The sequence below is a fragment of the Pristis pectinata genome, chromosome 3, assembly GCF_009764475.1.
Source record: "Pristis pectinata isolate sPriPec2 chromosome 3, sPriPec2.1.pri, whole genome shotgun sequence".
In the NCBI taxonomy this organism is placed as follows: Eukaryota; Metazoa; Chordata; class Chondrichthyes; order Rhinopristiformes; family Pristidae; genus Pristis; species Pristis pectinata.
The window spans coordinates 76,536,793-76,561,439 of NC_067407.1; the positions used below are offsets into that span (position 1 = coordinate 76,536,793).

Genomic DNA, 24,647 nt, shown 5'->3' on the forward strand with positions numbered 1-24,647 from the left:
CTTTACCCTCATTGTCCAGGGACTTGTGCATGGTGGCCCGTCAGACCCGCTCCATCTTGGATCCCCAGATGAACCGGAAGACAGCTCGGGTGATTCCCAAGCCGGAGGAGTGAGGAACAAGCCACACCTGCGCCAAGTACAGCAGCCCTGAGAGCACCTCACACCTGATGACCAAGTTCTTCCCAGTTATCGACAGGGAGCACCGTTCCCACAGTCCCAGTTTCTGCTTCACCTTCCCAATCCGCTCCCGCCAATTTTTGTTGCACACCCCAGCCCCTCCGAACCAGATCCCCAGCACCTTCAGATAGTCAGGCCTGATGGTGAAGTTGCCCAAGAGCATGGTCTCGCTCTTCGCGTGATTGACTCTGGCCCCTGATGCCAACTCAAACTGGTCGCAGATGCTGGTCAATCTGTGAACTGACCTTGGGTCCGAAAGAAGACGGCGACGTCGTCCACATACAGGGAGGTTTTCACCTGGGTGACCTCACTGCCTGGCAACGTCACCCCTCTGATGCTCTTGTCCTTCCTGATGGATTTGGCAAAGGGTTCTGTATAGCACACAAACAAGACAGGGGAGAGAGGGCAGCCCTGCCTGACTCCAGACTTGATGGGGAAGCTGTCTGTTTCCCACCCATTGATTTGGACTGCACTACAGATGTCTGTGTAGAGCAGTTGGATCCGGTTCCTGATTCCCTCCCCAAAGCCCATTTTGGAGAGCACGTCCAGCATGTATGTGTGTGATACCCTGTCGAAGGCCTTCTCCTGGTCCAAGCTGACCAGGCAGGTGTCCACCCCTCTGTCCTGTACATAGGCGATGGTATCCCTGAGCAGCACAAGGCTGTCAAAGATCTTTCTGCCAGGTACAGCACAGGTTTGGTCCGGGTGGATCACCTGTCCCAGAGCAGACCTGACCCTGTTGGCGATGGCCTTGGACAGGATCTTATAGTTCACATTCAACAGTGAGATGGGTCTCCAATTTCTGATGTCCGCCCTCTCCCCCTTCTGATTGTAGATGAGGGTAATGGTGCCCTTCCTCATAGATTCTGACATACTGCCAGACCGAAGCATAGCATTGTACACTTCCAGCAGGTCCGGGCCCATCCAGTCCCACAGAGCCAAGTACAACTCCACCGGTAAGCCGTCACTTCCAGGAGTTTTATTCGAATCAAAGGAACAGACGGAGCCAGTCAGCTCCTCCAGGGTCAGTGGTTGGTCCAGACTCTCCCGCTTGCTGTCATCTAAGACCTCCGTGATAGAGGACAGGAACTTCTGGGAGGCGGTGCTGTCTGTGGCCTTTTTGTCGTACAGACTGGCATAGAAGGATCTGCAGATCCTTAATATGTCCGTCTGTGAGGATGCTACTGAGCCATCCTCTTCCTTAAGGCAGTGGATCACAGAGCTCCCCCTGTGCAGCTTTTGGAAGAAGAAACATGAGCACATCTCATCCTACTCCATGGAGTGAACCCTGGATCGGAAGATAATCTTGGAGGATTCAGAGGTGTGGAGCTGGGCTTGCCGGCTCTTCACCTCTCGGAGTTCCTCCCTCACATCCACCCCCCTCGACTGCAGAAGGAAGAGTTGCTGCAAGTCTGTCTGGAGTTGGCACAGTTCCCTCTGACTCTGTCTTGCTTTCTGGACCCCCCTGCAGATGAAGAACCTCTTGATGTTCTCCTTTGTCGCTTCCCACCAGTGCACAGAGAAGTCAAAGAGGGGTTTCACAGTTCTCCAACCTGCGTAATCCCTCTTTAGTTCCTCCATGCTCTCTGGGGTCACCAGCTTGGCGTTCAACTTTCACGTCCCCCTGCCTGCCTGCCTTCTGGTCCTCCTGTAGGTGACAGGAGGCCCAAAGGAGACGGTGGTCAGAGAATAACACCGGCGTGACATCGGTGGATCTGACCATGATTGGCTCCGACACAAACAGGAAGTCGATCCGGGACCGGGCTGAGCCGTCCGAACTCGACCAGGTGTGTTGCGGCTGTGCTCCGCCTGCAGGGGTGCTGAAGGCATTGTGCAACTTGGCATCCTTTACCATTTCCATCAGGAGTCTGGAGGTGCCATCCAGTCTGCTGTCAACTCTGCCAGATCGTCCAGCCGCATCGATGATGCAGTTGAAGTCACTGGCCAGAACGACCGGGCGGGATATCGCCAGCAGCGGTGGAGCTGCTGGAGGACGACCAGCCGCTCGCTCCGCACGGGTGAGGCATACACATTAATTAGCCAGAGCAGAGTGTTCCGATACATCATATCTGCCACGAGGAGCCACCCCCCCACCACCTCTCTGACCTCGGTGATTGAGAAGTTGCACCCCCGCATCAGAATCCCCAGGCCAGAAACGCGACAATCATTGCCCCCCGACCATACTGACAGTCCATGGGACCACCATCGCGACCACCTCCGATAGTTGCGGAGGTGTGGTAGCCCGCACTCTTGTAAGAAAGTCACATCTGCCTTTACCTTGGCGAGGAACTGCAAAGCGTTAACACATCACGCGGTGCTCTTCACACTGCTCACGTTTAGAGATGCCAGTTTTATCTCCATGGCTCTTTTGGAGTTCAGTTCCAGTTACACAGTCCATTTTCATTTGTCCTGGGCCCTCACGCCCACAGCTTTGGTGAACTGCCTCACTGATTCCAGGCTCAGATATTGAGAGTGGTCTTCCCCTGGGTGTGGGGTCCCTTGTGGCGAGGCTGGTGGTGCCGCTGGGAGGGGATCCGCCTGTGCCCCTGTTCCTTTCACTGGTGGTCCAGAATCTTTCCTCTCCTGGTGCTGGGTTGCATCAGATGCAATGCTGCTCCCAGTCTCCCGGAGCTGGGGGTCAGCAGGCAGGGTTGTTCCCTCACTTGTTCCTGTCTGTTGGTTCTCGTCCATGTTCTCGCCTCCATTTTGCCATTTCCTCTGCCTCCGTCGTCAGCTTCTGCTGTTGCTTTCGTCCTCTGACAAGAAGAGGTTGCTGGTGTCCATCTGTTGCATTACTCTTTTCTTTCCGGTACCCTTGTTTTCTGTGGCCCGTTGTCTCTTGGGTGGTGTCTTTTGTGCTTTCTTCCTCTTCACAGTCTGCCATTCCCTTTCCTGTCCCTCCTCCACTCCCTCTTCCATTGACTCCTCCTCTTGGGGAGAGGGCTGGGAGTTCACGGCTGGGGGTTGGGAGCTCGAGGCAGTTGGGCTGTCCTCACCCCCCCACCCCCTGGTCTCGGCCTCTTCTGAGGCCCCCGTGCTGGTGGGAGGGTGTGTCAGTGTCCCCCGGCGTGTTGGTGCTGACACCCCCTCTTATCGCCTGTGAGTAGGTACAGACCCGTTTTGGGCAGGCCTTGTAGAGGTGGCCTGCTTCCCCACACAGATTGCAGGTTTGCTTTCTTGACAGTCCTTTGTGTGGTGACCTTCCTGCTTGCAGTTCTTGCAGATGACTGCGCTGCACTGGGCCGCCAGGTGTCCAGGTTTGTTGCAGTTGCGACACACCCTGGGTTGTCCCGTGTACACCATGTATCCACGGTTCCCTCTGATGGCAAACGCTGGGGGGGGGGGGGGGAGGGGGGTGGATGATGGATCCATTTGTGTCAACTCTCAACTTGACCTTCACCTGGCGCTTGCTGGTCTAGATCCCAAACAGGTCCTTGACGTCGACGCAGCTTCCCGCTCTGTCAACGTAACGAGCCAGGAAGGTGAGGACATCCACCACGGGCACATGTGGGTTAAACATGTGCACCGTTACCACACGTTCCTTCTGGGTGGGAAGGCTGAAGAGAGGCTGCACCTTCAGCAGTGACAGTGGAGCTTCATTCCCCTTCTCCCGAAAGTCCTCCAGCAGCTTCTGCCATCCCACCGGGTACTTGAAGGTAATGTCGAAGTACCCATTACCCGTGAAGTCCTGGAGGCAGTACATGTCCTTTGCCTTGAACTTGCACGTATCCAGCAAGACCTTCCTGATGAAGGGGTCCCTTGTGAAAGGGTTCCCATCGCTGAGGTCCTTCACCGTCACTCTGACAGTATTGCGGATTCCTCCTCCCGAGGTGCTCGTCGCTGCCGCCATCCCGATGTGGTTGCTGAACAGAGGAGTTAGACTGGTTTCCCAGTCAGCATTAGGATCCTCCTCTGTGTCAGCAGGTTAAGCTCTCATCAGGCGGCTGCTTAATCACGAAGAGTCCTCGATATCTTCTCCTCAATGTTGGTGTCTGCAGAGATCTGCCACGATCCACCACGGTTATTATAAATGGCATTATATTTTGCATTTAGGTTCTCCCCAAGAACTCAATTAGTAACCAGTTTACTTCCACATCACAGCAAAGGTGCTTCCAACATTAAAAAATTTATTTAAAAAAACTCTAAGTGAGAAATGTTATATATCAACCTTTTGAAATATCATCTTTATTCACAAAACATAAAGGCTGTGAACACCAAGTTTGACCCTAGACTATCCACGCTCTTGTTCCCTAGTATGCTTATTTAGTTTACCTTTGAATAAAGCAAGATCACTTGTCCCAGTTACTCCTTGCAATTACGAGTTCTCCATTCCTGTCACTTCTTGGTTTAAGAAGTTTCTTCTACATTCCTCATTGTAATAATCATTACAATGCTTATGTTAATGGTTCTTAATTTAGATCACACCTACACGTGGAAAGATCATCTCCAAGTGTACCCAGCAAATTATTTCAAACCTTTAAATTATTCAACCAGGACACCTTGCAGCCTCTCTCATCTCCACATAAAAAGAGTCCTAATAATGAGTCAAATATCACCCTTGTAAACTTCTCACTTTTTTCCTTAAACAATTTATTCAATGCTTTTGGTCTGGTCTATAATAGAGGGAGAGCAATAAAAGTTCACAATCTCAAAATAAGGGACTGACCAATAAGCCAAGACAAAATTCTTCACACACAGCATGGTGTATCTTTGGAATTCTTTACCCAAGGGAGCTATGTGGAGGCTCAGTCACTAAGAACATTCAAGACAGTATCCAAAAATCTATTGCTCTCTCGGGGAATAAAGGGATAAGAACTGGTGTGAGAATACAGCAATGAGATAGAAGAGTAGCCATGATCTTATAAATGGCCTACTCCTCTTCTACATAGGTCCTATTTCCCTTTCATAGAACGAAGATCATGGATATGCGCAGTTCTCCAAATACAGTATAACCAGTGATTGATACATTTCAGTTCTATCCCCTGAGAAATGAACTCTAGTTCTTTGTTGTTTATGAAAAATTGCAGTAAGAATCTATGCTGTTACTTTCCTGACTTGTGTAACTATATGTCAAACCCCCTTCCACCACATAATCTAAGCAATATGTGGCCTCCTCAATCTTCCTACCCTAATGTAAAATGCACAATTGTCTATTTTGAAATTCCTTTGATAATAACACTAAGCAAGTTTACCAGTAATCATTTTGTATTTTATTGCTTTCTTCCTTAGCAAGAACTAAACCACCAATTATGGTACTAAATACAATTTTAAATTTGCTCTGATTCCAGAGTCAAGATTGTTTTTGTAAATTGAAACTGACTTTGTTACAGATACAAGTCCATGCATAACACCATTTCAACTTTTTCCTGCCTGAATTGCTACCTTTAGCACCTATTCTTTCTAGTTTGCTTTTCATTCTGTGAGAGGACTACCCAGGATGTAAGAAGTGACTTGAATGAAAGAAAAATAGCCTGGACTTCTGGGATGAAGGGATTCAAGCAACTTAACAAGTATTATGGACCAACTATTTTGGGATCAGCCCTGCCATACAACTGTGGCTCAAATTATTTGATAAACCCTTAGCTGGAACTGAAAGTTCAAGGACAAAGATTAAGTGGCCAGCTCTGAGAACATTGGAAGTGTCTAAACTTGTGATACCCACCTATATTCTGAGCAAACTTTGAGGTCCAATATTGAATATTTATTTTGGCTTGGCAAGGGAGGAGTGGAGGAGGAGGAGACAGTCAGGGGCAACATTATTCCACAGAATTATGGAGAATCACGGGCAGCAATCCAACACCAAAGGTTTTAAAACTATTACTCTTGCACTTTTCTCACTAATCAGGTCAGCTGTACACAGAAATTATAGAAATGAAGGAAAATAGCTTGGCATGTCTCTCAAAGTTCAATGTAAAAGTGTTCAACAAACAATCATTCAACAAAATAATCAAAAATTATCAGCAATTCAATTAAAGTTACCTTTATGTCTCTGTGCATTTTTCCTTTGCTATGAAGATAATATAAACCCTAACAAAAAAAAAGAATACTTATTGAATAATGTTTAGCTATCAGCTTCAGCTAATCAAGCAAATTTCAAGATATACATGAATATATTTTTCTGTTGAATGGAAATGCTAACTGGGGGTATTTGCTGCTCTATTTAAGAGACTCAAGAAAGCCCTGATCAATATTTATTTCAATAAAGAATCCACAGGAAGTGGAGACAAATCCTTAAAAATAGACCAGGCAGTTTAGGAGTGACAGTAGCCAATACCTTCCCACAACTAGCTGAAATTTAGAACAATCATACGCCACTCCCCAAAAAAAGCTATTTCAGTTTGATCAACATTTCACAACCAAAGCTGTTAAGTTTTGGTTAGATGAGTGCATTAAAATCACAGAGGTATGAATGGTAAAAGGAACAGCAATGATCTAATTGAGGCCAAATAGTCTCTTCCTATCCTGTTACAAACAATCAAGATTTTGTTTGACTGTTCTATAATGCTATAGTAATATTAAGTACCAGCTTAAGTACTTTGGAAAACTATAGGAACACAGGGAATTAGATATGCCCAATTCTCCCTTCAATGGAGTCTTGGCATACCAATGTTGTAGGCAGGATATCAGGTACATAAACCATATCCCCTAGTTAAATGAAGCCAATTACACTGGACACCATCCTAATCCCAAGCACACTAACAGATAATAATCAAGCCTGGAACCTTCCAGGCTGTAATCACCATGTGAGATCAAAACTAAACCCTTGACCAATGTTCCAAGTGAAATTAGGTTACCTACATAACTCTCAGGAACTTCACAAAATATTTGCAGAAAGACTGAAACAACTTACCTGCAATGTTTCTCTGCACACATAAGCTATCTGTAGTTCTGATAAAGGTCCTGTCACTGTTCAAAACAAAAGCATTTAATCAAGGTATGATACTAGTTTAGGTCCATAAAACATGTTCAACAACTAAATTAGATCTTCTCTAAAAATTATAACAGTGCATAAAGGATAAGGCTGCCAATTTAAACTATTTGCTTCATTTAACTTGGTCCCTTTTCAAGATCCAATCTGCCAGCTTTTCCATCTTCTTCTACCCCTTATCTCTCCATTTTAAATGAATTAGAAAGTTTCATCCCTTTGTGAACGCTTGACAATGACCATTCATTGAGTGCTTTAAAGTTAGAATGAAAAAAAAATCTTTTTCAGGGATCATATTGATGCATCAATAGATCTGTTACACCCACTTCTGCAAAGACTTTGGCACCCAATGTTTACATACTGCCTCCAACTCCTACCCAGAAGGTTTTATGTGTTGCTTTCAATTGTTCAATATCTCTAAAGCACATACAACTCACCATAATAGAATATAGAGACAACCTATTATTTGGAATGTCAATAGCACACTAACTGGCTCGAAGAATGTGCACAAGAACTCAGCACATTTGTCCAAATTATAAGATGTTCACTTGGCAGCTTGTATGCCCAAAAATTACATCTCATACAAATGAAACTAAGACCCATAAGCTGCTTCAATATCTGATGGGAGCAAAAATCCAAAGGATTTATGAAGATTTTTATTAAATCACAATAAGTTGTTGTGATCTGGAACACATTGCCTGAACATGTATGGAAACAGATTTAACACTGGCATTCAAGAGAACTAATCAAATGCATGAAGGGAAAACATTTACAGTTATAGAGAAAAAGAAAACAGGAATAAGTCTAATTGGATTGCTGAACCAAAGTACTAGTACAAGCTCTTGAAAATGTGTAAGAATTGGGGCAAATGTCATCCTTCTGCACTGCACCATCCTACAAACCCATGCTGCACTGTAATACTGAAACCCTCAGTCTGTGATGTCAGACTATCAGCTCCATAGCCCTTCAAGCAGTTTTCAAGTAATAAGGTTTATGAAATTGAGAGCCAAATTTGTAGCAATAGCAATCACTTGCTAATTTACTAAAAATACTATGCAGCATTACAATATATTTACTAAGGTTAGAAAGTGGCTCCCAAGTCAACAAAATGTAAATGTATAAAGGAATACACAAATTACACCATATTGTTACATTTGATAAAAATTGTTATGTTTCATAAAAATGATATTAGAGTCTATTATGAGTGAAGAAATTAGTAAAACCATAAATGCCATGAATGTGGTTTTCATTTGTAATTGTAATTTTCACACATTTCTATTTTTCAAACACCATTTTAAAAATTGATTTGCATACTCACCATGATAAATATCTTGTAATGACCCACCACCACAAAACTCCATACAGATCCATAACTTGTCGCGCCTGAATTAAAGGAAAAAGACACTTCCATTTCCCAATTCTTAATAATCATATGTTTCATGGCATTGCACACAGTGGTAAAAACAGGACTTTTACTACAACTTTCAGGAGCACTTCTAGTACTGGGGTCAAAACAGTCTGGCATTTCTTTGAAATAGTTTCCCAGGTCTAAGAATGCAAAAAAAGTGACAGCACCCTCTCCACCGTTCAGCTGCAGTAACATTACAAGGGCAGCTTCTAAACACACAAAAGCAGGATCATGGTACTGAGGAGAATTGGAGCGGGAGATCACATGGTCTGGAGACATTAAAAGCCAGTCAAGGGATTAGGAAGCACTGGAAAGATACAATGGGGACATGTAATGTGTTCCCTTAGATAGTCATAAGATCTCACAGCTGGGTTTAGGAAAGGAATGCTGACAGAGATCATGAAATTCAGGCAAAGGGGAGTGGAGAGGGGAGGGCAGGGGTAATCATCAGCTTGTCTGTGTTTGGGAGGTATAGGGAAGCTGGGCTCTACACCTTTTTCAGAAAGCAAATTCCAAAATGTGACTGGCTTCTTTCAAAAAAATTAGACTCCAAAACCTCCAAGTAGTAAAGCACATCAGTTCCCCACAGGATCACTGCCGTGTGATTCTGGACTTCAGATTCTTGCCTTCACGCATCCAAGCATTAATTTTAACAAGCTGACCAAATATGTGGACAGAAAATCATCTGCTGATACATGCATTGGTTTAGTGACTTATAATATTGAATAAGCACATTTTCATAAACATACAATGTCACCCTCACAAAAATACTCAATGTTCATCTGCATGCAATTCCCAATTTTTATATACAATTGGCTCGGGTAGATTGTTTGGTTGTCCTGTTTTCCATAAACAACAGCTTGTACTTGTATGGTATCTTTAATCTGGTAAGACCTCCCACGGCACTGCACAGAAAAAATTAGCAAACATGATATTTAAGAGGCCAGAACTGGAAGAACACACATCTTGGAGGGCTGGAAAAAATTGCAGGAATGGAGAGGGCAAGCATACAGGCAGTTCTGAAAACAAAAAAAAATTATTTTAAAACCAGCTGATGCAGATCCAGAAGCACAGGCATGATTATTGAATAAAGTGACACAGGCAGCCAAGTAGAACTAAAGGCTGAACAAAGGAGACCTTTGCTGAGGTAGTCAAGTCTCAAGGTAACAAAGTATGGGTGAGGGTTTTGGCAACAGATTGGCTGAGATAGTGTAACAGCAGGCAGGTGAAAAATCAATGGTTTTGGTAGTGCCCCAGATATGTAAGCCGAAGGTTAAGGTCAAAAGTTACGCATTCTGAAAGTTCAGACATACTGTATCAACTAGTTCCTCTTTTACCACTTGGGTGGTTCCATCCTCAAGATATGTCAAACACAACTTGCCCTTCATAAAGTCGTTCCTAATCATAATGATTTCCAAAGTGCCTTGCTGCACATCTTTAATAATGAATTTTACCTACAGATTCTGTTCCCTGTGATACAGTCTTTTTGGACTGTTCCAGAATCCAGGCAACTTTGAAAGATCATCACTAATCATTCAATCATATCTGCATTTGCTAAGAGCGCTGGAATGCAGGCTATTAGGGGATTTGTCTGATTTTAATCAACTTAACTTCTCTAGCAGTTTCTCCTTAATTACTGTCATTAAAACCTTATTTCCTTTCCATTTGGCTACAATTATCATGTATTCTACAGTAAAGACAGCGATAGATTTCTTCCACTGCTCTGTGATTTCATTCCCATTATTCTCTCCGCCCTTCTCTCCAAAGGAGGCACGCTTATGTTTACTATTGCATTTTCGTTTTGCTATTTCTTGCTAATTTATTCCCATAATTCATTTTCTTTCCCTGTATCAACCTTGTTGTTTCCCAAAACTCCCCTTAACTTAAATGTTATAAGCTTCTTCTTTTAAACTATCATCCTTAACCTCCTCAGCTGGTCATGCTCTGATCACTCTTCTACAAATAAGACCATAAGACATAGGAGCAGAATTAGGCTGTTCGGCTCATTGGGTCTGCTCCATCGTTCAATCATGGTTGATTTTTTTTCAACCCCTTTCTCCCGCCTTCTCCCCATAACCCTCAGCTCCCTTACCAATCGAGAACCTATCTATCCCTGCCTTAAATATACGTAATGACTTGACCTCCACAGCCCTCTGTGGCAATGAATTCCACAGATACACAACACTCTGGCTGAAGAAGTTCCTCCTCATCTCAGTTTTAAAGTGACATCCTTTTTTTCCTGAGGTTGTGCCCTCAGATCCTAGACTCTCCTACTAATAGAAACATCTTCTCCACATCCATTCTATCCAAGCTTTTCAGTATCCAGTAGGTTTCAATAAGATCTCCCCTCATCCTTCTGAACTCCATCAAGTACAGGCCCAGAGACATCAAACGTTCTTCATTGGTTAAGCCTTTTATTCCTGGGATCATTCTTGTGAACCTCGTCTGGACCTTCTCCATGGCCCGCAGATCTTTCCTTAGATACAGAGCCCAAAGATCCTAAACTGTGAAATTACTTTTTAACCTCTCCCTGATTGCACAAGCCAAAATTTAATGTATTTGGTTCCCTATTAGGTTCCAAGTCATACTATTCATAAAGCTGTCATGAACACATTATATTGTCCTCCAGGTCACTTTTGCCAATCACCACACACATATTTCACCATTTTTCCTTCCGTTAACATGATTTACTTATACACCATTACTATTAAACATAGAACATAGAACACTTAACATAGAAAACCTACAGCTCAACTCAGGCCCTTTGGCCCACAAAGCTGTGCGGAACATGTCCCTACCTTAGAAATTACTAGGCTTACCCATAGCCCTCTATTTTTCTCAGCTCCATGTACCTAACCAAAAGCATCTTAAAAGACTCTATCGTGTCCGCTTCCACCACCGTTGCCGGCAGCCCATTCCACGCACTCACCACTCTCTGAGTAAAAAACTTACCCCTGACATCTCCTCTATACCTACTCCCCAGCACCTTAAACCTATGTCCTCTTGTGGCCACCATTTCAGCCCTGGGGAAAAGCCTCTGACTATCTACCCAATCAATGCCTCTCATCATCTTATATACCTCTATCAGGTCCCCCTTCATCCTCCGTCGCTCCAAGGAGAAAAGGCCGAGTTCACTCAACCTGTTTTCATAAGGCATGCTCCCCAATCCAGGCAACATCCTTGTAAATCTCTCCTGCACCCTTTCTATGGCTTCCACATCCTTCCTGTAGTGAGGTGACCAGAACTGAGCACAGTACTCCAAGTGGGGTCTGACCAGGGTCCTATATAGCTGCAACAATACCTCTCGGCTCCTAAATTTAATTCCACGACTGCGGCTGCTTTGAGCGTCCTATGGACTCAGACCCCAAGATCCCTCTGACCCTCCACACTGCCAAGAGTCTTACCATTAATACTATATTCTGCCATCATATTTGACCTACCAAAATGAACCACTTCACACTTATCTGGGTTGAACTGCATCTGCCACTTCTCAGCCCAACTTTGCATCCTATCTATGTCCCACTGTAACCTCTGACAGCCCTCTGTACTATCCACAACACCTCCAACCTTTGTGTCATCCGCAAACTTACTAACCCATCCCTCTACTTCCTCATCCAGGTCGTTTATAAAAACCACAAAGAGTAAGGATCCCAGAACAGATCCGAGGTACACCACTGGTCATCGACCTCCATGTAGAATACGACCTGTCAACAACTACTCTTTGCCTTCTGTGGGCCAGCCAGTTCTGGATCCATATTGCAATGTTCCCTTGGATCCCATACCTCCTTACTTTCTCAATAAGCCTTGCATGGGGTACCTTATCAAATGCCTTGCTGAAATCCATATACACTACATCTACTGCTCTCCCTTCATCAATGTGTTTAGTCACATCCTCAAAAAATTCAATCAGGCTCGTAAGGCAGGACCTGCCCTTGACAAAGCCATGCTGACTATTCCTAATCATATTATACCTCTCCAAATGGTCATAAATCCTGCCTCTCAGGATCTTCTCCATCAGCTTACCAACCACTGAGGTAAGACTCACTGGTCTATAATTTCCTGGGCTATCTCTACTCCCTTTCTTGAATAAGGGAACAACATCCACAACCCTCCAATCTTCCGGAACCTCTCCCGTCTCCATCAATGATGCAAAGATCATCATCAGAGGCTCCGCAATCTCCCCCCTCGCCTCCCACAGCAGCCTGGGGTACATCTCATCCGGTCCCGGCAACTTGTCCAACTTGATGCTTTCCAAAAGTTTCAGCACCTCCTCTTTCCTAATATCTACATGCTCAAGCTTTTCAGCCTGCTGCAAGTCCTCACTACAATCACCCAGATCTTTTTCCGTAGTGAATACTGATGTAAAGTATTCATTAAGTACCTCCGCTATTTCTTCCGGATCCATACACACTTTCCCACTGCTGCACTTGAGAGGCCCTATTCTTTTGCATCTTATCCTCTTGCTCTTCACATACTTGTAGAATGCCTTGGGGTTTTCCTTAATCCTGCCCGCCAAGGCCATCTCATGTCCCCTTCTGGCTCTCCTAATTTCCTTCTTAAGCTCCTTCCTGTTAGCCTTATACTCTTCCAGATCTCTAACATTACCTAGCCCTCTGTACCTTTTGTAAGCTTTTCTTTTCCTTCTTACTAGATTTATTATAGCCTTTGTACACCACGGTTCCTGTATCCTCTCGTGACTCCCGTCTCATTGGAACATGCCTATGCAGAACTCCACACAAATATATCCTGAATATTTGCCACATTTCTTCTGTACTTTTCCCTGAGAACATCTGTTCCTAATTTAAGCTTCCAATTTCCCACCTGAGAGCCTCATAATTCCCTTTACTCCAAGTAAACGCCTTTCTAGTCTGTCTGTTCCTATCTCTGTCCAATGCTATTGTAAAGAAGATAGAATTATGATCACTATCTCCAAAATGCTCTCCCACTGAGAGATCTGACACCTGACCAGGTTAATTTCCCAATACCAAATCAAGCACAGCCTCTCCTCTTGTAGGCTTATCTACATATTGTGTCAAGAATCCTTCCTGAACACACCTAACAAACTCCACCCCATCTAAACCCCTCACTGTATGGAGATGCCAATCGATGTTTGGGAAATTAAAACTTCCCATCACAACAACTCTGTTATTATCACACCTTTCTAGGATCTGCTTCCCTATCTGCTCCTCGATATCCCTGTTGTTATAGGGCGGCCTATAAAAAACACCCAATAAAGTTATTGACCCCTCCCTGTTCCTAACCTCCACCCACAGAGACTCCGTAGACAGTCCCTCCATAACGTCCACCTTTTCTGCAGCCGTGACACTGTCTCTGATCAACAGTGCCACTCCCCCACCTCTTTTGCCTCCCTCCCCGTCCTTTCTGAAACATCTAAAACCAGGCCCTTGAAATAACCATTCCAGTGCCTGAGCCATCCAAGTCTCTGTAATGGCCACCACATCATAGCTCCAAGTATTTATCCAAGCTCTAAGCTCATCCGCCTTGTTCACAATAGTCCTTGCATTAAAATAGACCCTGTCCCTGTTTCATTCTACTGATAATTATCAAGTTCACTTCTTTGCTCCATAGGTTTGACCTTTTCCTTTAAACCTATAATTTTTCCCACAACTGACCTTTGCTTCTCCTTTCCCCCACTTTCTTTGTTTAAAGCCCTGTCCGTAGTCCTACTTATCCAATTTGCCAGGAGACTGATCCCAATCCTGTTCAAGTGGAGCCTGTTAGAAAGGAGTGCTGTCATGCACCTCACAACTAGTGCCAGTGCTCCACAGGTCAAAACCACTTTCTACCTATGACTCAAGTGTGTTTCTTTCCTTCTCTCATTACTTCCCAAGTCCAATGAAGCTTTCTGCTCTTCCTGAGCTACAGTAATATTACCTGAAGATATTGGAAATGCAGGCACATGTAAGAAAAGAACAAAAACACTCTGCCACTACTTTTCATCCTTTCTTCCTCCATCAATGTGGCCCCACCACAAGTTTTGCTCCTTTACCACAGAGTCCATCTCTTAATAAACTCAAAATCAGCAATTCCCCCAAAGCTGCCCACTTCTTGAACTTAAGACTCACTCACTTCTTGAACTTAAGACTCACTCACTTCTTGAACTTAAGACCCATTCCTCCATAATTAAAATTTCTTGCATACAAGTTACCAACAAGCCTCAATCCACCCTATACCAACAACAATCTCCTTCAGGGTGATGGAAGCAACTACAGATGCTGGAATCTAGAGCAAAAAACAAACTGCTGGAGGAACTCAGTAGGGGGAGCAGCATCTGTGGAGGGAAATGGACCGACAACGATTTGGTCAAAACCATTCATCTGGACATGGATTACAAATGAAGGGTCTCAACCTGAAACGTCCCCTGTCCATTTCCCTCCACAGATGCTGTATGACCCTCTGAGTACTCCAGCAGTTTGTTTTTTGCTACAATCTACTTCAGGCTCATTCGCCCCTGCATCAAGACACAACCTCAAAATTCTCTTCTCCGCTCAAAGCTTTAAAATCCTTCTCAAAAATCTTCCAACAAGCTTTTGGTCACTCTTCTATACTCTAACTTTTATTGCTTTGTGTTTACTTCCTCAACTTAGTTTATTAATGAGGAGCTTTGGGATTTTTATTGAATTATTTTGCTGTTGGACACCCAAATTTGAAACTGAGGTTCATTAACAAAACAACTGCAATAAAATTATTTGTAGTTATAATGCATACAGTTTGCTCTTTGCTGAAACATGACCACACTTGTACCAACTGTAGCATTAAAATAACTTCAAATGCAGGTACGTACCAAAGCATAATATAAAACAATAAAGATAGTCATTACATAACAAGTGATGAGGAACAATATGAAATATGTAGATTGCTGCACATACCTGAGGTAACTGCCAAAATACGCGACAATGTTTGAGTGTTTACAATCTTTCATCATTATAATCTCCTGCTGTACAATGGCAAAGTCTTCACCTGAAAAGGAAACATTTTGGTTAAATATCAGTAGACAAATTAATGTCAAACTTCCACTGGAGTATACAAATTAGAAATCAATAGGTTAATATCCATTCCATACAAAGAAAGTAAGTATAATTCTTACAGCTAATCCATGCCTGAAAGATCAACTTGTCTAGACTCTCCATTTGATGCTAACTGACCTGGGTAACTATGAGGCCTACAATGATTCCCACTTGGCCAAACGATCCATTTTGCTTAAATGGAAGCATCCAATACCCCCTACTACTTTTCAATGGTTCTCTCAAACTATATCATGTTTAAACTTAGAAAAAGTTAGGAGTGGTACTGTTGATCCTTCGCTTAAATTTGAAGATATTTGGCGTCCATTTACTCAATATTTTCACATGATATAGATCCCCTTTCAATAACTTTCCAACTTAGAGGAACGGAGTTGATGACATAATATTGCCCTGTTTCTACTGAGAAACTTTAGTCCAGATTTTTTTTCTTTTCTTTTTTTTTGTTTGTTTTTTTTGAAATTTTTCTGTTTAGTTTAGTTTGGTATATTGTTTATAATTTTTCTTATTGATTTGGTTTTTTTTTCTTTTTTTTAATTTATATAATAAATCTTTTTCTTTCCTTTCTTTTATATTATATTAATTTACTAAGAGATCGTTGGATCTACAGATTTTTTATATTTTATTGTTCTTTATGATTATCTATGCCATGATTGTTCTCCTGATCTCTTTGTATTACATGTACAAACATTGATGTTATATATTAATCTGTATTAACTTGAAAACTAATAAAAAGATTGAAAAAGAAAAGAAAGACAATGATTCCCACCTTGTATAATTTAGTGCTTTTTATTTTCAAATAATACAGGCGACCCCAGCATTAAAGCAGTTCAAATAACGGATATTCACCCTTATGGAATTCACAAATCGCTACCAAAAAATCTGGGATACAGAATAAAAATTCGCTCTCCCAAAAGTTATGTGAAATAAAAACCCATAAAATTTATTTTTTACGACCCTCATTTCTTGACATATGCGCAGATGATGCTGCTTCACATTACGGAAAATCGTGATATGGACCACTTTCTAAGAACACAACCCCCCACCCCCCCCCCCCCCCCCAGAGTAATGTGGTGGTCACCTGTACAATAGAATATTGATTCATGACTTTTGCTGTCATTAATAATCTGTTTCACCCTATACTTTTGAAAGGAGTTTTAACAGTAAAATATCCCAAGGCACTTCAGAGGGTTGAAATCGGACAAATGCAAAGAAAACAGTGATCAAATGTTTGATCAAAAAAGTGGGTTTGAAAGAGCATCTCAAAGTAGATAGCTGAGGGCACAGTTCTCAAAAGTGGGAGGAGACCAGTGCCAAAATTACAGTACAGCAAACATCTCCAAATGGGCACAAGGTTGGATTGGAGACATTAGCAACCTGGAGCAGTATGGTTCAGCAAGCAAAGGAATGGCAAGTGATTTAGGATTCAGGCAATAGAGTTTCAAAGAAGCTCAATTTTAGGAAGAGTTAAAGATAAAAATAAGCATTGGAACATTAGTAAGCGACAAAAGCACATATGGGCATTTCAGCAGTCGGTGAACTAAAATGGGGAGGGGGACAAGGAGAGGTGGAATCAATATGAGGAAACTACTGCTTTTATACAGCTCTCTTTACACCATACTTGGATTTATACAGATCTTAGAACAGTACTGCACAGGAACAGGCACTTCAGCCCACAATGTTGTGCTGAACTAACTAAATTAGTAACCAAATGCCCAACTAAACTAATCCCTTCTGCCTACACAATATCCATATCTTTCCATTTCGTGCATATTCACGTGCCCATCCAAGAGCCTCTTGAATGCCTCTATCATATCTGCCTCCACCACCACCCAGGCAGCACATTCCAGGCATCCACCACTCTCTGTGTAAAACAACTTGCCCCGCACATCTCCTTTGAACTTACCCCCCTCACCTTAAATGCATGCACTCTGGTATTAGACATTTCAACCACAGGAGAAAGGTACCACTGTCTACTCTATCTATGCCTCTTATAATCATATAAACCTTTACCAAATTTCCTCTCAGCCTCCGCCGTTCCAGAGGAAACAACCCACCTTGTCCAACCTCTCTTCATAGTACATGCCCTCTAATCCAGGCAGCATCCTGTTAAGCCTCTTCTACACCCTCTCCAAAGCCTCCACGTCCTTCCTATAATGTGGCAACCAGAACTGAATGCACTACTCCAGGTGCAGCATAACTAGAGTTTTATAAAGCTGCAACACAACCTCCCAACTCTTGAAATCAGTTCCTCGACTAATAAAGGCAAGGATGCTATATGCCTTCATTACCACCCTATAAACCTGTGTAGCCACTTTCAAGGAGCTATGGACTTGGACCCAAGATCCCTTTGCACATCACTGTTAAGGTCTCTTTACATTTGATCTCCCAAAGTGCAACACTTCACATTTAGCCAGGTTAAACTCCATCTGCCATTTCTCCACCCATATCTGCAAGTAATCTATATCCCACTGTATCCTTTGCCAGCCTTCTACACTATCCACACCACCACCAATCTTTGTATCGCCTGCAAACTTACAAAACCAACTATCTACATTTTCATCCAGGTCAGTTATATATATCACAAACAGCAGAGGTCCCAGTACGGATCCCTGTGGAACACCACTTGTCACAGACCTCCAGCCAGAATGAGTCCCATTGACCACTACCCTCTGTCTTCTACAGGCAAGCCAATTCTGAATCCAAATGGCCAATTCACCGTGGATCCCACGCACCTTAATCTTCTGGATGAGTCTCCCATGAAGGACTTTGTCAATCACCTTACTAAAAGCTATGTAGTCATATATTAATAGATGCAGGTCTAGGTTTGGAATTATGCAACATACAAGTGCTAGATGGCATACACTCAAACAAGTGACACATTTATTTCCGAAAAAAATCATCTTTCCAACTGAATAGAAAAGAATGAAGTCCAAATGTCACTTTTGATCTCCATTCTTCCAAAGGGATTGTCTCAGGAACATGTAATTTCCCCTCCATGACTAAAAAAGTAATTCATCTGATGTACTACTTTGGAAGGATTGGAGTTTGATATTGTGCTGTGAAGGAACAGTGGTCCTTTAAGCAGCTACAAGGTACTATATGCCAAGGTTCTACCTGTCCCTGGTGTTGCAGAGGATGGGTCTGGCCCCATTGCCACACAGCATCCCAATCAGCTGGACATTGCTGCACTAACTGTTCTTTGTGGAAGAGTTCTTCCAAGCAAACACCTTTAACCACAAGTCCATCAGGGTGCAGTAAGCACGGAACGTCCTGCAGATACTGCAGGACAGGGACTCTATGGAGACTGTGGGGTGGTTCCTCGAGCAAACTGTCCAAATCATCTGGCAGAATGCCTCATCACTGTCCTAGGGACAGCTGCAGTGGGGAAGAGACAGTCACCCACCTGTTTGGGGACTGTGGATTTGCTAAGAGGTTGTGGAGAAGAATGCAAGGGTCCTTATCTAGGTTCATCTCAAGCAGCTGCACAATAGAGGACTCTCTGATCTAAAGTCTGTACCCAGGGTCACACACCGAGGCAGACATCAACTGCTGCTGGAAGATCATCAACTCGGTGAAAGACACCCTTTGGTCTGCCCGAAACTTGTTGGTCTTCCAGCAAGGGAGTGCCACATGCTATGGTCTCAAAAATAATGAACACCTCTAAATGTATTGACCATGAACGTAAAAAGTTTTGCGGTGTTTTTTTGTATATATTTTTTATTATGAATATATAGAGCTTATTTTAAAAATTTTATTAAAAGCTTATTTAAAAAAAACAAGTCCTACTTGTTGGTCTTCCAGCACAGCGAGATGTCCATAAGGGAACGCTGCTGACTGGCATATTCCAGGCTGCAGGAGTACATGCTGAGGGATGCAGTGAAGCTCAGTGCAGCCAATGCAAAGCTCTGTGGGGAAGGACCACGGTCTAGGGCCCTTCCACCACCAGATGTGGAGGGGCTTCCCCACAATGGGGGCGACATAAGCGGCAATGGTGCTATGGTTTTTCAAGGAAGTGTTAACACCACTAAATATATTGACCGAATGATACTAAGGCCGTAATAATTTTTTGCAGTTTTTCCTTTTGTATATATATTTTAATATGAATAGTTTATTTTTGACATTAAAAAAAGTCCTAATTAAAAATACTAATAATTCAGGAAAAATAATCCCACAAATTCTGTCCACTATCCAAGTAACAACTGCTATGGATTGTTAAACACAGGATATCCTTCTGAATTTATTGGAGTAGCAGCCAATAACATATATAAAAAAAAGAACCAGTTTTTTCACTATTTCAAATATGGCACTTATCAATACTTTAAGACCACTGAAATCAGCCGTAGATAATATTTGTTCTGTCAATCAATGTTTGAGGCGTTTGTGCATCTAGAGAACCATCCCTCAATATTGGTATTGGTTTACTATTGTCACTTGTACTGAGGTACAGTGAAAAACTTGTCTTGCAAACCGATCATACAGGTCAATTCATTACACAGTGCAGTTACATTGAGTTAGTACAGAGTGCATTGAGGTAGTACAGGTAAAAGCAATAACAGTACAGAGTAAAGTGTCACAGCTACAGAGAAAGTGCAGTGCAATAAGGTGCAAGGTCACAACAAGGTAGATCGTGAGGTCATAGTCCATCTCATTGTATAAGGGAACCATTCAATAGTCTTATCACAGTGGGGTAGAAGCTGTCCTTAAGTCTGGTGGTACGTGCCCTCAGGGTCCTGTATCTTCTACCCGATGGAAGAGGAGAGAAGAGAGAATGTCCCAGGTGGGTGGCGTCTTTGATTATGCTGGCTGCTTCACCAAGACAACGAGAGGTCAAGACAGAGTCCAAGGAGGGGAGGCTGGTGTCCGTGATGTGCTGAACTGTGTCCACAACTCTCTGCAGTTTCTTGTGGTCCTGAGCAGAGCAGTTGCCGTACCAAGCTGTGATACATCCAGATAGGATGCTTTCTAGGTGCATCGTTAGAAGTTGGTGAGAGTCAAAGGGGACAAACCAAATTTCTTTAGCCTCCTGAGGAAGTAGAGGCGCTGGTGAGCCTTCTTGGCCGTGGCTTCTACATGATTTGACCAGGACAGGCTGTTGGTGATGATCACTCCCAGGAACTTGAAGCTCTCAAGCTCTCTACCTCAGCACCATTGATGTAGACAGGAGCATGTACACCGCCTCCTTTCCTGAAGTCAATGACCAGCTCTTTTGTTTTGTTGACATTGAGGGAAAGGTTGTTGTCATGACACCATTCCACTAAGCTCTCTATCTCCTTCCTGCAGCCTGTTATGGCATGTAAGCCCTGCCATAACTGACGGCTGGTCAGGGACTCTATTTTGAGTCAATATTGCCTCTCGGCATCCCTGATAGCTTCCCAAAGGTCATACCTCGATTTCTTGTACAGATCAGGATCACCAGATTTGTGTGCAGCAGTCCTCTCCTTCAGTAGGGAGTGGATCTCCGGTTCATCCATGGTTTCCTGTTGGGAACACCCATATTGTCTTATAGTGGTAAAGGCAAGCTGTTTTGTATTCCCAAAGGTACTTAAATATTCAGAGGTGTCTTGTCAGTTGAAATGCATTCCTGTTGTAAATAGGTAATTCTATGGAACCACTTGACTATACTCAAATACTGAAGTAAACTATGTAATAGTAGATATTGAAACTGCATTTAATCACCTTCTGTTATCTTCTTACTCAAAGAGTAAAAAACCTCACTGTTCTCAGAGAGATTCTAACACCATGGGCCAAACGATTTGCTTAAAAGTGAGATGATTTATCCATGGCTAAGAATGGCATAGACAAGACAGCAAAGTAGGCCAAAAGGCTTGAAACATTTTAGGAGGAGGAATTTCTTTTTTCAGAGGCCAGTGAATATTTAGAACTCTCTCAGAGAGCTGTGGAGACTGCATCATTGAATGATGAAGAACATGGGTGTTTGGGCTACAAGTGAGTGAAGGTTTACAGGAAAAGACAGGAAGGAGGATCCAAGGTCAAGATCAGATCAGCCATGAGCCTGTAGCAAACCTAGGCATGGAATGGCCTGCTGCAAAGCAATCATCTGCTTAAGCTGTAGTTCAGGATCAGATTTATTATCACTGACATATGACGTGAAGTTTGTTGTTTTGCAGCAACAGTACATTGCAAAGACATAAGAATCTATAAATTACAAAAATAAATAAGTAGTGCAAAAAAAAGAATAATGAGGTAGTGTTCATAGATCGTTCAGAAATCCGATCATGGGTAGGAAGAAGCTGTTCCTGAATCATTGAGTGTGGTTCTTCAGGCTCCTGTACCACCTCCCTGACGGTAGTAACGAGAAGAGGGCATATCCCGGATGGTGAGTGTCCTTAATGATGGCTGCCGCTTTCTTGAAGCACCGCCTCTTGAAGATGTCCTCGATGGTGGGGAGAGTTGTGCCCGTGATGGAGCTGGCTGAGTCTACAACCCCCTGCAGCCTCTTGCAATCCTATGCATTGGAGCCTCCATACCACGCTGTGATACAACTTGTCAGAATGCTTTCCACTGTACATCTATAGCAATTTGTGAAGAGTCTGCAGTGACATAACAAATCTCCGCAAACTCATAATGAAGTAGATGGTGTGCCTTCTTCATGATTGCATCAATGTGTTGGGCCCAGGATAGATCCTCTGAGATGTTGACACCCAGGAACTTGAAGCTGCTCACCCTTTCCACCACTGACCATTTAATGAGGATTGGTGTATGTTGTCCTGACTTCCCCTTCCTTAAGTCCACAATCAGTTCCTTGGTCTTGCTGACGTTGAGTGCGAGGTTGTTGTTGCAACACCACTCAACCCACTGATCTATCTCACTGTTGTAAGCCTCATACCCATCTGAGATTCTGCCAACAACAGTGATATCATCAGCAAATTTATAGATGGCGTTTGAGCTGTGCTTAGCTATACAGTCATGAGTGTAGAGAGAGTAGAGCAGTGAACTAAGCATGCATCCTTGAAGTGCGCCTGTGTTGATAGTAAGGAGGGGATGTTATTGCTGATCTGCACTGACTATAGTCTCCCCATAAGGAAGCGGAGGATTGCCGAACTCTCAACAGCCAGGAAGCCAAATGCTGCAGACCTGTTTGGGGAGGCCAGTCACCTCTAAAAATCCTACCCAAAATACAAAGGCTTGACAATGAGACAAGGGGAAACCTTTGGGAGGAACAATCTTAATAATTTTCTGCCTGAGATGTGTTGAGGCCACATCATTGCATTCCAGGGTGAGGGAGATGTATTTTTGGTCTACAGGAGAGTGAAAGGAGGCGGGGTCAGATCAACCATGAGCTTACTGAAGGGGATCAGGTGGGAGGAGCCAAATGGTCTTTGCTTGCTCTTGTTTTGTGGTCTGAGTGTTGCCAGCATTTTCCATTTTTATTTCTGCAATTTTTCTCTGCATCACATGCTAACCCTGGTTTTGTTTCCCATAACATATTAGAAAGAGAACTACTTTGACTTCAGTCTGTACTTGATCATGTTCCATCAACCCTCTGATATCGAAAAGTTTCAGGGTCGGTTTCTTGCAGCAAGCGAGTGCTTCCAGTGAGGCCCCACCCACCTATTTACATACCAGACTGCTTTGCGCGGATGGAAATGACTAACTCCTTCTTGTTTTCCACTCTGAGAGTTATAAGTAACTTTTTAAATGTTAAAATAAAATCTGTTAAATCATGTTCCCGCTGCTGTTGTGGTTTTAATTATGAATGAAGCTGGTCATATTTACCTTAGAGGGGTAGGTGTATAGTGAGGGGAGAGTGGAGAAGATTATTATTCAGTACACTCTGGTTTCTCTTCAGATCGTATAAATCTTTCGCCTTTTACTAAAGATTTCCGTGGGGAGGAACATTCAGAGTTTTAACTAATTTTTTGATGCCCTGCTTAGGTAGGGCTTGTATTAACTGAAAAACAGAAATAAACCTTCAATATTTTTCAATTAGCATGTTTTAATTTGTGATAGTTATTTGAATTTATTAATTCCTGTAAGCTGTGAATTCCTGCACTGCTGCAGTTGTGTCCTCAAAGGTTGTGTCGTGCTGAAAGGTGGATCATGCAAGTGGCTCACACCATAAATTTAATGAACTGATAATACAGACTGAATGACACCGCTTAATGTTAGAATTCAAGAAAACTTGGAAGTTACTTAATTAATTGAAATATTTGCCTATTTTTATAAGAAGTTTATTTTTGAAATTGTCCTCAACCTATGGCCAGTGCCAGAGAATGCAAACACAAGTATCACACTGCAAAGGTCTTTGTCGAGGTTCGTCCCAAGCAGCTGCACAACAGAGGGCTCTCTCATCTATGGCTTTTCCCAAGAACACATACCGAGACAAACATCAAATGCTGCTGGAAGATTATCAACTCAATGAAAGATGCACTTTAGTCTGCCCAAAATGTGTTGGTTTTGTGAGGAAGGACCACAGTCTAAGGTCCTGCTGCAACTAGACATTGGGGATCTAAGCCCTAGGTAGAAGCTCCTCCAGCACTTAAAGTTTGTATCATTCAAGGAGGCCACATGAGTGGCAATGGTGCCTTATACATAGAAGGTGCTAACACTACAACTGTATAGCCCCAATAACACTGAATGTATAGACAACATCGTTACAAATATAAAGGTGGCTATGTGCTGTTTTCTTTTATACTCTGGTACACATTTTTTTATGAATAAAGTTTATTTTCTTAAATAAAGAAAATCTGTTCTTATCAGTTCAATATCTGACATATGCCTTATCAAGGAACCATGTATTAAATGGATTTTTGGAACAGAGTGATGGAATATGGGCTTGCTCCATCCACTTCACTCCACAAGTTCACCCAGTATTGCAGTGCCTCTAGGAATAGCACTCTTCCCGCTTGGGAGACTTTTTTTAAAAAAAAAGACTGAACTCCAGCAGGACAGTAGTTTTTTTTACAATAACTGCTGCTGCCATCTGGCTCTCAAGGCTGCATTGCTTACAGGATACTTACTCCAATGTCATTTCAAAGGCTTTGTGGGGAAGGACTGCAATCTAAGGGTCCTGCCATCACTTGACACTGAGGGGCTAAGTCCAGTGTACCAGCCCATTAAACAGGTGCAT

At 43.0% G+C, this 24,647-nt stretch overlaps 1 protein-coding gene and 2 non-coding genes across 8 annotated transcripts in view; 2 read left to right on the plus strand and 1 right to left on the minus strand.

The window, feature by feature from the left end:
- map4k3b (mitogen-activated protein kinase kinase kinase kinase 3b) overlaps nt 1–24,647 on the minus strand; it is a 212,181-nt gene that overhangs the window by 106,768 nt on the left and 80,766 nt on the right. For all 6 annotated transcript variants that reach the window (XM_052011030.1, XM_052011028.1, XM_052011026.1 and 3 more), the window contains exons 3-6: nt 15,401–15,491; nt 8,421–8,485; nt 7,028–7,083; nt 6,157–6,204 (exon numbers count right to left, since the gene is read on the minus strand). In XM_052011030.1, the coding sequence (XP_051866990.1) occupies nt 6,157–6,204; nt 7,028–7,083; nt 8,421–8,485; nt 15,401–15,491 (260 nt within the window). The remainder of the gene's footprint in view (nt 1–6,156; nt 6,205–7,027; nt 7,084–8,420; nt 8,486–15,400; nt 15,492–24,647) is intronic.
- Nucleotides 23,347–23,460, plus strand: LOC127568978 (U5 spliceosomal RNA). Its single transcript, XR_007956111.1, has one exon. It is a non-coding gene; the product is annotated as a U5 spliceosomal RNA (small nuclear RNA).
- Nucleotides 24,221–24,419, plus strand: LOC127568973 (U2 spliceosomal RNA). Its single transcript, XR_007956108.1, has one exon. It is a non-coding gene; the product is annotated as a U2 spliceosomal RNA (small nuclear RNA).